General features: G+C 43.8%; 1 protein-coding gene across 1 annotated transcript in view; it reads right to left on the bottom strand.

The window, feature by feature from the left end:
• Positions 1–14035, bottom strand: part of ABTB2 (ankyrin repeat and BTB (POZ) domain containing 2) — a 133348-nt gene that overhangs the window by 407 nt on the left and 118906 nt on the right. The window contains exons 6-16 of the mRNA XM_009581528.1: positions 13314–13403; positions 12745–12846; positions 10443–10539; positions 9030–9165; positions 6962–7188; positions 5996–6174; positions 5000–5105; positions 4774–4876; positions 4015–4105; positions 2151–2219; positions 1178–1291 (exon numbers count right to left, since the gene is read on the bottom strand). Coding sequence (XP_009579823.1) covers positions 1178–1291; positions 2151–2219; positions 4015–4105; positions 4774–4876; positions 5000–5105; positions 5996–6174; positions 6962–7188; positions 9030–9165; positions 10443–10539; positions 12745–12846; positions 13314–13403 — 1314 coding nt within the window. The remainder of the gene's footprint in view (positions 1–1177; positions 1292–2150; positions 2220–4014; positions 4106–4773; positions 4877–4999; positions 5106–5995; positions 6175–6961; positions 7189–9029; positions 9166–10442; positions 10540–12744; positions 12847–13313; positions 13404–14035) is intronic.

The raw sequence follows: 14035 nt of genomic DNA on the forward strand, positions 1-14035 counted from the left end.
GGAGGCTTTCAAGCTTCTTTTAATTCCTTCCCCTGATGGCCTGCTGTTGGCAGAGCCCCTGGCCTGCACTCCAGTCTCTTCCTCTTAAAGGAGCAGAGCAGCTGGCTGATGAAGTGGCCAAGATGCCGTTTAGCTGTGCAGGCGGGGAGTTCGTGTGTCGCAGCATAAACCACTGCGCTGCCAGATGGTGTGCACAGCTCATGGCAATAAGAATATGGTTCATAGGATGCGAGCCGAACTCCTAGAAAAAGGAGCTGAATATAGGAAAATAGGGGTGTTACACTTCTATTTCTGGCTGTGATCGGGTTCCCTTTGCTTCAGAACCAGTGGGGGAAGCTCAGTAATAGAACAATGAAACTCAAGTTCAGTATTAAGAAGCACTGTGCACGCACACACCCTGTTTCTGGGAACTTCGTGCAAATAGTAATTTAAGAAAAAGTACTAAAGGCCAGTAGGGAATGCTCCCTTCCCGCTCTCTGCCACTGCATACTGTTAAATTTTAGGTCCTGAGAGAAACCAGCCTGAGTTCCGTGGAAAAAAATGTCCCAGTATGAGAGTCAGGAATCGAAAAGGATCAGTGCGCCACTACACGCAAAGTAAACACGCACATCGTTACCAGCCTTTGTGTCTTTCTTTCTGCTTGTCTTTAAGGGATCTGACCCTGCAAACTTCCAGGAGTGGCAGAGTGTTTCTCCACGATTTAATTGATAACATGAATTATTTGCTATAGAGGTGAATATCTGTGTCACACAACAGAATATATGCTAGTTCTGGAGCTGTAAAGAGTATGTTTTAGCAGTAGGAGTGCTAGGAAAGGGTTTACTTCTTAGTTGCTGTACTATGATCAGTTGCCCCTGCTGCTCTGAGGATTTCAGTCTCTCAGGCTTTGCTGGATGATGTTGCTGTACCAGCCTGCTAAAACACCTCTCCCCTGCTCTGTAGGGATCTTGCATCAATTTCATACACGATTGCTTTAGACAAGAAAACATACTAGGGCTGTGTAGGACTTTACAGACTGGAACTTGAATACGTCTCACTTGTGGTTGCGGTTGGGGTCGAGTTACCAGCGTAGCAGGTGCCCACTCTGTGCCTGTTGTATTTAGTTACCAACACGAGACTGCAGAAAGCATGCATGCTGTTGCATTGTGATTCTTAAATAAGGCAGTTTGGCATATACCTTTGCATATTTATAGATGTTAACGGAGTTCTCCATGCTGATCGTCTGGGCACAGAGGATTTCACAGTGTCTCTGGAGGCCATCCAGTTGAAACAGGCTGGCAGCCGACAGCAGCTATCAGGACAAGAGAGAAGCTATTTGAGATCATGAGCCTCGAAAGGCTTTTAGGGAAGGGAAACGGACAGAACTGATGATTTCCTCTCTGAATGATCTCTGACTCCCTGTTTTAAAGGTTGAGTCCTCATGAAGGAGCAGAAAGGCCACTCAACACCTAACTAAAGCGACAGATTTCCCCTCTTAGCAAAGGCTTGCTCCTCCTGCAGGAAGTGCGTTTGTGCTACCTCCTGTCACCATGACGTACGAGCTCTAGACTGCTCAAAGCTCCCTTTCCTCCCTCAAAAACAAAAAATAGTTGTGTGTAGTCTTTAGCTGCAAGCTTTAATTTCACCAGACAACTTGTGACTGAGCAGCATTATTGTAAAAGGGCCTATTTGTAATGCAGAAGTGCTCTTAGTCCAACCTTTGCAGTACCACCAGCTGCTCTGCAGAAGTTTCAGCTTGAAATCGGTCATTTCTCTACAATCTCCAGCCCCTTGGCGTTTGGCCTGCTGTGGGCACCAGAGCTGCTGAATCAGCTGCACCTTTTCTGTGCCCCACCAAAACTGCAGCACACCCGCTTCCTTCCCCCAGGACAGAGAGGACGTGCAAAGGAGGCTTCCACCCAACTCCGGGTACCAAAAGCACTGTAGCGATTTCCCTCCCTGCTGCCGCCTCCCCCACTCGCCCCCCAGCCTCTCATGGACATAATAAAACATAATTGGTAGTTCTTATTTCCAAGCAATGGTGTTTTGAAACTTTAAGCTCATTTCAAAGTGTAAAGTATACTCCTGGATTGGAAGCTTGCTGTTAACTCCTTTTAAGCTCTGTTTATGCCCCAGTGCACTTGGCAAGACTTGGAAGAAAACACCCTCACCTCTAAGATATCAGTGGTGGGAATTTCCATAGATTCTGTTCCTCCATAGTATAAATACTGCATCAGCATCTGAAACGGGAAGAAGGCCAGGCATGAAGCTGTTATCACTGAAGTCACAAGGGGCTGTGAATGGCTGCGCTCCCCTTCCTGAGCAGACGGGAATCGCGTGGTATGCTGGCTCTCGCCTCCACTGTTGGCTTTTTTTCCTAGTGTTGCAAATCTGCTGCCTTCTCACACCCTTTTCTTCCTAGGGCTCTGAAAAGGGCCCTGTTGAGGATTTTAGGCTGAGGGTGACAGTGTGTCTCTGAGCAACACAAATGTCCTTGTAAAACAGTTCTTTGGATTCGGTTTTGTAAAGCCTTGCAGGCTGGTCACACGCAGAGCTGCCAGCTAGCTGGAGCGCTGAAATCTGCCACGCCATGACCATGTGTGTCTCGGGGACCTCCCAGCCACTTGCCTCCCCTGCTGTGCTTCTAATCAGCTTCCAGCCCCCCCATCAGGGCCAGAGGAAAAGGCCTAATTGTTTGCAGGGAGAGCGAGAGGCAGCTTCTGCTCTTTGATCTACATGTGCACACCCCCAGCTAAACCAGTACTGCCTTATCTAGGGAACGACTAGATTTGGTGTTGGAAAGAGAAGTCATTCCAGTGTCCTGGGTGCTGCGCAGGTACGTGTGGGGATTGCAGGCTGTGCTTACCATTTCTAACAGTAGTGGTAACAAAACTAAGCTTCTACTTTTAAATTTGCCTTACTTGTATAACAGAATTACAGGGGAGCAAAGCTGCTTTCCAGCAGAGCCGTGAGCAGAACACAGATCTCTGGTGGCTCAGCATCCTCCATGCACCGTAACTGAGATTGCTGTAGAATGCCATCATCTCCTTAACCGTCTGATTTTATTTACCATCAAATTGCTTAAGTCCCTGAAGTATTTCACTGTTCTAATTCTTTTTGATGTGTTGCTCTCTCCAGCGAAGCAAAAGTTTATCTTTAGAAACCTTTTGATGTAAGAAAGTTGTTAAGGAGGCTTGTTTCAATACACTTTTTCTGTCATGGCCTGAGCTGCAAAATTTGGATTTTATCTATCCAACACAAAACTCGTTTAGCCCCTTTTAAGCAGAACAAAGATGTTCCTATGGTCAGCTTCATCCCCTCTTCGTGAGATGACAGTACTGCTGACCAACAGCTTTGCTGTTTTGTTTGCTTGTAAAAAGAGAAGAAGGAAAAGCCTCAACCCTGTAGTGGAACAGTTATACAACCTGTTCTGCACTTCTGTACCTTTCTTCCAATTTTGAAATGCAGATCTGGAAAGCTGGAATAACTTAACTGTCACATTTCACTGACTTGTTTTTTCCCTTGGGTGCGTGTTAAGAAACCTACTTTCTCTCCATCGTGAATGAACCTCCCTTAGGTGCATTAAATATGGAAATGTCATAAAAGCGAAGTGCAATTCTCAATTTTGAGCCTTTCTTCAAAGGGGACACCATTGAATTCTGATCATCTAATTTGAATTAATATGAAGCCTGGCAGTCCACCTGCTGTAAATAAGTTTACTTTTTGCCTAGCACAGCATGAAAATGGTGTCTTAAAAGTACAAAACTACTTTTAGTAGAAGACTAGTTTCTCCTGCTTTATGGAGGAGTCAGCTGCCTAGTAAGAAAGTAAGAATATAGGCTGGAAGTTTCTGTTTTAAGGTTGGTCCTAGCTGAAAAGTTTTGACAAAGATCAGAATACTCCTGAAATACAGGTGTGTTGAAATGAACTCCATCTCTACTTGTCGATTAGCTGTGATATTAAGCCTTGGCCCTCTTAGCTTCCAAGTATGTGAGAAGATGAAAAGAGTAAAGAAAGGTAGAGTGAGTTACATACCTTGAAAATATTGTATTTCATATCGCTGATTTCAACGGTCTTGCTGCCATGGCTGTCGTGTTCTGTTTTATTGGTCATTAGCGTCTTAAACCTGAGAATGGTTTTAATAGATTTCTGTATTAGTGCTTCACATACTCATTACCTATTGACAAACAGCCTAAGCAAGCGGAAAATAAAGATTTTTCTTGTTCTTGTTTTCAAGTTGAAAATTGAAACTTTTCTTTCAATTTAATGACAATTAGTTCAGAACTTCAGGGACAACTTAACCTGTAAATGGCTTGGGTCTGATCCAATCCCACCCTATAACAATTGCAAAACACTGTTACTATGCCAATAACGGAGAAAGAAACTAATAACTGCAAGTGTACCAGCTCAGGGGTGAGGTTTCCAGGAAATCTGGAGCAAGTGTAGCTCTAGCCAGCAAACTCTGAGAGGGGGAATGGAGAGGCAATGAATGGCTGGATAGGTACACTCCAACTACTGCACAGGTTTTTAGGGATAATTACTGGTTAGTTTATGTCAGTAGAGCTCTGGGAATCTCTAACACACACTAGGAGTGGCTAGAAAAACTCATCTTTACTCTCCTACTATTCTTAACAGTAGCAGAGATGTGGCTTGGTCCTGCAGACCTGAATTATGGTCTGTAGTCGTATCCTTAGCAGCTGCCTTACTGCAATGAGTGAGTGAGAGCTAGTCACACAAATGAGATACTAAAGGGCCAAACCTTCCTTTAACACTTGGCTGTGGAAAGCGACTCACCTGTTAGATGCAGTAACCAGCAGGACTTTGTGTGCATAAAATAGCTTTCCTTCTACTAAGAAAGTTACATCAGACATTTCTTTGTTGTTTAGAAAGTGAGGATCTGTTAGGGTAAGGAAAAAAAAGAAGAGGGTGAATATTTTTTGAAACTGGATGTTTTTTTAAAAAAAAAAAAAAAAAAAAAAAAAAAATCACAAGAACTTCACTGTTTAGGTGAGCATCTTACCTAGCCGAGCTGGCAGTGTCTTCCGGATTTCAGGAATGCTGGGTATCGGACTGCTGCCGTAGCAGTGGGTGAAGATGGATGCAAGCTGCTGATTGATAGAATCATTCTGTAAGGAGGATGGAACAGGTATCGTCATCGGCACTTTGTATTGAGCAGGTTTCAAACACGCTGTGTAACAGTTCACTTGAGGCTTATAGCAACTGCACTCTACAAGAATAACCTCCAAGCAGAGGGACAAGAGCATGATCTGAACAAGTATGCTCTGATAGAATTCTCTCAGCAACAGTTTATAGGACAACCTCTGTCAAGGGAAAAAGAGTCCATCAGCAAAAGCCCATCCGTCCACTTGCTCTGTAACAGGTAAGCCCACACACATGTTCTCAGCAAGATTTGATTCACAGTATCAGTTCATTGTCAGATACCAAGTTCTGGTTCCTAGTTTGCAATTGTTTTTAGTTAGCCAGTTAATATCTCTTGCTTTTGATTTAAAGGACAGTTACAATGTACGTTGTAGTGACCAGTTATGGAGGTATCGAGCTGTATATGCTCCTCAGCTTCCCCTGTCTGTGCATTTCAAATGTATCCCGTCCACAGTCAGCAGGCAGGCATCCCCCTCCTAACATGAAGGGCAGCAGCCTCTTGGAAGAGAACATGGTGGAGACCAGGTGAACTTATCTGCAAAATGGGACAGCTAGACTATATACCATGGTTCAAATCTGTTCTAGACATGCCTTGAAAAGGAGAAAACAGTCATGGGCAACCTTTAAATGAAAGAAAAAAGTAGAAGGAAAATGTTGCTGAACAAAAGCATTGTTCAGAAAACTCCTAGAAGATACTATTGAGAGAACCTGAATTGCCCAGTACCGTATTGATAACTCTTCCTCTTAGACTCACATGGTTTCAAAAGCCAGTTGCTGAACTGGACTTTAACACTACCTTGTACAATAGCAAAAAACAGACACTTGATTTCGATACTGTTACAAAACTAATAATTACTTTGCTGGTTTTGAGGATATCAAACATGAGCTGCAACCCTTCATTAACCAGTTCTTCATTATAGTCCTCTTCCTTAATGGTGACAAATTCCCGTAAGAGGGTCTGTACGACTGAGTAACGAGACTGGTAGAAGGTTGTCCGTAGTGACTCGATCCACACATGGAGCTTCCATGGGACTCCTGTAGCCACAGCAAAAAGGACAGTGAAAGATGATGATTTGCTGAAGTACCTATGAGTAAATAGTTCTGCTGCTATTTAGCACTTAGCAGAACTGAAGTAGATCTGTACATACATCCTAACAGCAGATACATTTTTGTCTTGATATTAAAGATGACTGAACTGGGTCATTGACAGATTACGTGACTTATCTACAACAGCAAAGGATTGGTATCAGGGCCGTAAGTTGGAAGTTTCTGCTGATTGTTAAGGACCAGAGACTCCCTGTTGTGTATTTAGCTTCATGATTAGTCAGAACTACAAAAAAATTTGAACTGAACTTGTAAGAATACCTAACCCTACGCAACATAGTGTGAGGTCTTTTCTCCTGGTTACCTGTAACAGTCTAGACACACAAGCTTCAAAGCTTCTCTTTCCTACCGTTAGATCAAATCTGTTCTTTCACCTTAAACCATTTAATCTCTGATGTTATCTTTGATTTTGAGACCAGCCTCTTTAACACTGAATTTTAGGTGTCAGAGTATCTGATGAAGAGACATGCCCCTTGCTTTTGATACTTGGGAACAGAGGATCCAGCCATAAGTAAGGGACATCCTAGATTAGTGGGAATTTGAAAATATTTGTGAGGAGCCTTAAACACTTTTTTTACTAAATTAGACAGCTAGTTCCCATAAGCTTGGGATAGCTTTGCAGCTGGGCTTGCAGATTCTTCTCCAAGTGAAAGGGGCAGAGGAAAAGCTTTTCATGCCTTAAATGTGTACAATGCTTACAATAAAGAGAACACCTTACCAAGTGCCCTGAGCTCCATGGTGATGTCTACGTAGCCGTGCTCAGCACTGTAATACATGGCCTCCTGCAGAGCCTTCATTCTTGTTTTACATAGCCTGACTTGCCCCTCGCTGGAGCTGCCCTGGCTGGAGGTGTCACTCTCCACTCCCTCAGCTAAAATCTCCTCCAGTGAGAGGACGTCTCCCTTCAGCTGCTGGGGCTGGGTCAGGAGCTTGCGCAGAACATTCCTGAGGAAGAAGAAGAGATATCACTGTTAATAAATAAAATATCAACAATTCAGACAGGACTATGGTGATTTGGGTTTAGGGGTCTAGCTTAGTAAATAATAATTTCCTTCCAAAAGACAGACAGCTGGCAGATACGGAGCAGCATTTAGAACACTCCTCCTTCCCTGTCCCACATGCTAGAAATTAATGCCCTGGTAGCAGGGGCAAAAGAATGGAATATGCTCCTCTACCTTAGTGGTACCAGGGCATATTTCAGCGTGTTAGGGCAAACTGGTTTTTATTGCGGTCTATACTTTGACATAGAAGCACGCTTCCTTCTGCCAGCCCTGAGTGTGGTAACATCTCAAGCTCTGAAGTAAGATTTACCAGAGAGTGTCTGTTAGAACCCTTGCTGTTTTCCCAAATGACCATCTTCAAGCACTGTTACATTGTTTTAGTCAGACTCGCTTCCCGTATCAGTAAATAGAAACCATAAAAAAAAAGATAGTCCTGCATCACTAAATCCAGGAAGAATTTTTTTTGGTTTGGAATTTCACACAGCAGTTGCAAGAAAGCTTGCATCATTGGTGTCCTACAGACAGCTGGAGCCATCTGCAGCAGACATTCCCCATCCCAGCAAGTCCACCTGAATACTCAGCTGTGACACTGAATTGCCACTAGCTGGTGCTCTCTTTGCACCCACACTACTCAGTATGTTTAAAAAATGTTAATTTTGTGCTTTAGGATCACCCTGCCCTATCCGATTGGAGAATAAGCCTTAAATTTCACAGTTTGCATGGTTAGATATTGCAAAGATTGTGGGAGGGGAACAGAATTGGGAACAGAACAGTGTTTGTGTAGTTTTACACTGTAAATAACTGCATTAGGCCGTTCCAGCTTTGCAGAGTTTGGGCCTCATTTGAGCTTGGGGTATTTTCTGTGGTGTATCCAGATGTGCGATGTACCTGGAGGTGCAGTTTTGGCACCACTGTAAAGCACAGCTGTGTTCAAGCAAGGTAGCTACTATTTAACGTGCTGCTCAAGGGCCAGCTGTACTGCAGTAAGACCCTGTGGATACCTCTCCGCCCATCTACATGGGCGGTTTCAGGGCTGTTTTAATTGGCTTGTTACGCTAACATTTTTTTCTGAAGGGAACAGAAGGATTTCTGGATGAGTTTGTGAGTAACATCTTATTTCTAAATAACTACCCTGAAAACAGGGTTGGAAAGCCCAGGCTGGCTTTTCAGCATTTTAATGACTGATCTCTTGGTCGGCCATCCAAAAACCAGAGATGGAGTTAACCAAATTCTGCCGCAGATTATTTCTGCCACCTTAATGTGATTAGATTCTGTCTCAGAATATGAACAACAATCTCATAATCTACCCCTAGGTGGAACTTTGTCTGCTCACATATGGCCTAGAACCAGCTCCTACTCACTCTTAGTGCTGCAGAGCTAGACCAGCAAGTGAGAGAGTAAGAAAAAGCAAAGATCTTTCTGTTGTATTTTGTGCTTTTGACTAAAGTATAATCCCTTTCTTATATCAAAGTTATAGTTGCTGAATAATGAAAGTCTTGCATCATTTTTTCTCAAAGGGATGTAACAGAGAGCAACTATCAGTTTAAATAATCTTTCAGTTCCCCAAAATGCTCAAAAGGCACTACCTACATCAGAATTGCAATAGTCTGAGAAACTGTGCTGCACTAAAAACTGGTTGCTGTCAGGAGAGTCTTAGCATCGTCTTCTGAACTGCACACCCAAGGATTTGGGTATAAGACATGTAATATAAAGTCACATAGGAATACCTACAGTGATAGCCTCAGGCAAAAAAAAAACCTGTTCTGAACATGAACAGAGTTTTACCTGTGCCCATGTGCAGCTGAGTGACTGAAGCAATTCATATCTTCATGAAGCGATGAAGACATACCATTGACTTCCAACATACTCAGGAGTGGATCAGCACCCCTACTTAGCAATAAGCTGACCAACTCGTAGTTCCCTAGGAAAGAATTGACAGAAACATAATGATGATTCCGTGTCTTTTACCTCTTTGAAAGCATATAACACAGGACAGGTAACAGACGGACTGTACCGGCAACTTTTATGCTACCAACTAAAGCTTCCAGAGCATCCTGCAAGCGTGCATGAGGCTTCGTAACATCTCGGAGAGAGAAACTGAGTCACCAAGCACTTAAATCACCTAATAACGCATAACTAGCTAGAGGCAGGATGAAAAGAGAATTAAACTGGTCTGGTGCTTTCAATACACCCCAGCAGAGACGTATGCAACCAGTTTAACTAGGATCAGTCTTGGCTGTTCAGCTGGTGGATGAGGATAACAGAGAAGGCCAGGTGGGAGCTTGCTGTGCACTTGTGGAGCACAGCTTCCTAAAACCACCCTGCAGACAAGTATATTGGTGCAGTCCACGTTCAGCCAGGCCTCCTTTCCACCGTTTTCATTAGATGTACTAGTGAGTTGTGGCAGGAGACCCAGCACAAAGAGTATCTCTCGTTGGGAGGGGAGGAGGCCATTTTTTTATCCCTTCAATAAAGCTTGGCGCAGAGCAAGGCAGAGACTCGTCTTCATAAACACACAAAAATGAAGCAGAAAAAAATGAAGGAAAAAAAGTAAAAACAGTTAGAGGTGAAAAGTGTTGAAAAACAGCAGGTACTTTTAGGCTAGCACAGACTTGTTCACAGAATGCTAAACTCTTCTCGTGACCGTTAGGTAGAAGAAAAGCAGAATTTTACTTGTATTTAATAAATTAATAAAACAAATTTCTTTATATAGCAGTTATTTTTCCCCAGGCTGAATTTAAACTTGTTAATTTTTGCATCTGGAAGTTATTTAGATCCAAGACATGCCTAGACTAGACAGTAGCTGTTTTATGTTTCTTGACAGTGCGCTGTGCAAAGGAGTTGTTTCAGGCAGCTTTACTATGGAGGCCGCTGGCAGGAGGTGAGTGTTGGGACTAGTTGCAAAAGCAGACGCTCATTTAGTGCCCATCAAGCTCTTGCCACATGACGACGGCTGTTAGTTGCTGCCAACCCAGACGGGGTTCCTACTAGTGTTTTAGAAATGAAAAAAATGCTGACTTTTTAGTAGCCAGCTCACTGTGCTACTCATTTGATATCTTTACCATACCCATGGTACGGTAGAATGCAGTGCAAAGTCACTCCTAACGTATTTTACAGATATCGGACCCATGCATGAATTGGTTGTGGTTATTCTGTGGTAGCCAGAGTCAGAGCGTGCTGAGGCTGCACTGAGCTTACCTGCTGCTGAAGCCAGCTGAAGTGGAGTCTCAGCGTAGTTGTCTTCTCCACTGTTAACGGCAGAGCCCTCAACGTGGGCACCGGCATCCAAGAGCAGCTGCAACAGACACATGAAAGACAAGGAGCTGAGAAAAGAGCAATTCAGAAAGACAGAACAGAAGAGGCTGTGTGTTACAAAGGAAAACCAGTAGATTCATAGTGAAGAGCGCATGCACACAAAGGGACCATGTCAAAGGCTAAAGCAAAATATCTAGTACAAGGCAAATTTCTCTTGCGTTTCCTTGCTCAGCCTAGGGCTAAAGTCTCCACATGAATGTCAATTTAGAGTTTTCTTACTTTCTTTTGCTTTACTGTGCTTTCAATAGTGAGTTTGTGCTGGAAAGGTGCTCAGCTGGCAGCTTGGAGAACATCACCTACTTTTTTTTTTTTTTAATCTGCTTTATGAACATGATTTTGCAATTGTAATTTTCCAACTCCAAAGAACTCTGCAATCAGAGCTTCTCTTCAGCGCAGGAAGTCCATCTTACTTAGTTTCACGCTGTGCTCAGGAAACGGGGTTCCTCCAGGGAATTAGCCCTGGAGGCCAAACATACCTCTTGGTCTCCCGGGCCCCGCCGAGCCTGCGTAAGGAGGCCCTGGCAGCTGCAGCGATTTGCCACACACAGAACCTGCTTTCATTGAACGCACCGGGCCGCTCGCAAGGGAAATTGCCCTCCTCCCAGATGAAGGGGAGAAGGTTACAAGATGATGGGGACCTTTTATGGCCAGGCAGGGCTGGCAGACACCATGGGGGCAGCCAGAGCAGCGCTTGCAGGTGCGGGCCCGTGGGTGCTGCCCCTCTCCCGCGGCAGGGAGGACGAGCCCTGCCCGCCTGTGCATCACCAGCGCTCGGCTGCTGCCGGCAGCGGAGGTTCCTCCGCCGGGCATGGGAGTCCAGCTGGCTGTATCGTATGACATTGTCACGACCTAACAGTTTCAGCCATCCCCAATTAGTGATGACCTTGGCCTTGGCACAAACAGCATATCCATTCACATTTTTGTTATTAAACTTTTTGCAGAGCACAACTACTGGTTCATTGGCTGGTTTCCTTCTCTCTTGAGATGCCAGCTATGCCATGCAAGTATCGCATGGTAGACCTTAACTGGAAAGGCGATTTTATACACCGATTTCAGCAAAAGCTGACATCTGCCCTTTTAATAATAGTTGCCAAATGAAAAAAATTTATGTAATCTTTAGAAGTTTTAACCAAAATAAAAGAAACAAACACTGTGGGTAACGCAGTCCAACAGGAGCTTTGATATACTTGGCTACATCTCCTGGGAGAATCACGCTTTTATCTCACATGTAAATTAAGGGTGTCCAACCTTTGTAATACCAAAGCCTGCCCTGGCAATTTGCCAGCTGGAATCTAATCTTTGTAATTATTTACAAATGTACACAAACAAAAAATGAGTGTGTGCAGCCTCCATTTCGTTACATCTTTTTTTTTTTTCCCTTTGAGCAGAAAGTAGATTAAATTCACGAGCAATTGACTATCTGCTGTGATCGGTTTTGAATTCCTCTTGAAGTTCAGGTAGGATTTCCAGGATTCCACCCCATTCTGCTGCCCCCTGCGTTAATTCCACAGAAAAGGGAGCGGGGAGGATCGAGAGGCTCAACTCCCACGACAGCTTAATTCTTGTTCATGCAATTCTCAAGGATTATAAAGGAAGTTACAGATGATTTGCTGCCATTAGAGCAGAAATCAGCATACAGTTAATTTTTGCACATATAAATGTATAAACCAATTAATATCAAATGTCAGAAAACATCCTGATCAAGCAGTCTACTTGTAACTACCCCACATGAAGCACTAGTTTATCTAACAACAAAGAAATGATTGTGCAGCGTTGTTCTGGAAGTGGTAAGCCTTGGACCAGCACCCCACATGAAGCACTAGTTTATCTAATAACAAAGAAATGATTGTGCAGCATTGTTCTGGAAGTGGTAAGCCTTGGACCAGTACTGAAACCAAAGAAAAATAAGGAAACATACTGTCTTTTGTTATCAAGGCCTTGCTAGGAATTATGTCATCAATTCACAGTTCTGCAAGAAAAGTATCGGTTGCATTCTCTTCATTTTCAAAACATGCAACTTTTCACAGATTTGTTAGAAGGCTTCCACCAAGGCTTCCCCGTGAGAGAGCCCTGCTCAGGAAGCCCGGCAGCAAGGGTGCTGCCCAGCACTCGGCTCACAGTGCTGCGCTTCAGTCCCGCTGCGTCTCCTGTAAAGGTTCCCGACTGGGAGATTTTCTCTGCTTACCTGAACAACAGAAATGTGCCCATGTAACACAGCAAAGGTAAGAGCAGTCCAGTGCCGGCTGTCGGGATGGACTGAAGGGTATCGTGGAGAGGTACTGGGAACCTGGGAGAAAGAACCAGGTAGTTATTAACCACTGCAGTCTCTGTCTGCCACAATCTTTAGACTTGTACATAACTGCCTTTTTTCTTTGTAAGTGACAACCCCAGGGAATGGTAACTTACGCCATTTAGAGAACACTGCCAGCACTAGTCACTCTGTCCAGTCCCCTGGGCCTTTTTAATGGGCTTATTGGTTTCTCCTAGTGGCAGCTCTTTCAGGAGGGAGGCCCCATTACCCCCACCATGCCTACTAGACTTGCCAATGCCAATCATAACTGGAGCCACTGCGTGGTCCAGGAGGTTTTGAAGGTTTTCTTCCCCACCCAAATCCCTCAAGCAATGATTTCTGAAAGAAGTGGCTTGTTCAGAAGCTTTGAGAAATGAAGCCCTCAGTAGCTAGGAGAAATTTTGTAACTGCTCTTTTTAGTTTACAGACGAGTAATCACGGGGAGAGGGTCCTCTATTACTCACTGGGATATCTAAATTTGCTCCAGCATCTATAAGCATTTGGACCATGGCTTCATCTCCAGCAGCGCAGGCGTACATTAGTGGGGTCATACCCTTCAGGAAGAAGAAAAAAAAAGTTATCTTTCTATACCTATCAACAGTGAAACTGTCACGGACACAGTGAGTTTGAATCTTAATGTACAGAAGAGTGTGTGTGCGTGTGTGCGGGCATGCACGTGTGTAGGGTCAGCATATATATATGTTCAAAACATTTTAGCTCCTATGCAGAGTGGGCACAATGCAGTAGTATTGGAAAGTGATGTGGACAAAACATCAGGGGACAAGGTTGCAAGAATACAAAAGGGATCACTGAAAATCCCAGCCATGTATTGTCCACAATTCTTGCTGCCAAAAAAGAAATACCATTTCTGGGATCATTTGTAGCCAGATGAACCGAAAGCAGAAAACAACACAAAAATACACAAGATGAATTTATTTGGCAACTTATCCCCATTGCTAAAATCCTATTTGCCACAATATTTCAGCATTTCTATCCCATAAATCTCTCTCTCTCTTCTTAACCAGCAAACCATGACGGCTCAGAGATGAATTATGAGAGAAATGAGCCTTACTTACGGAGTTAATTCCAGAAGTAGCCAAGGACAGAAAGGAAATGGCCTAGTAAAATCCATTAGCTACAGTTCCCCCCCCTCCTTAATTATTGTGAGCGTTTGAATTTTTCACAG

Source organism: Fulmarus glacialis, unplaced genomic scaffold, assembly GCF_000690835.1.
Source record: "Fulmarus glacialis isolate BGI_N327 unplaced genomic scaffold, ASM69083v1 scaffold11907, whole genome shotgun sequence".
NCBI lineage: Eukaryota > Metazoa > Chordata > Aves > Procellariiformes > Procellariidae > Fulmarus > Fulmarus glacialis.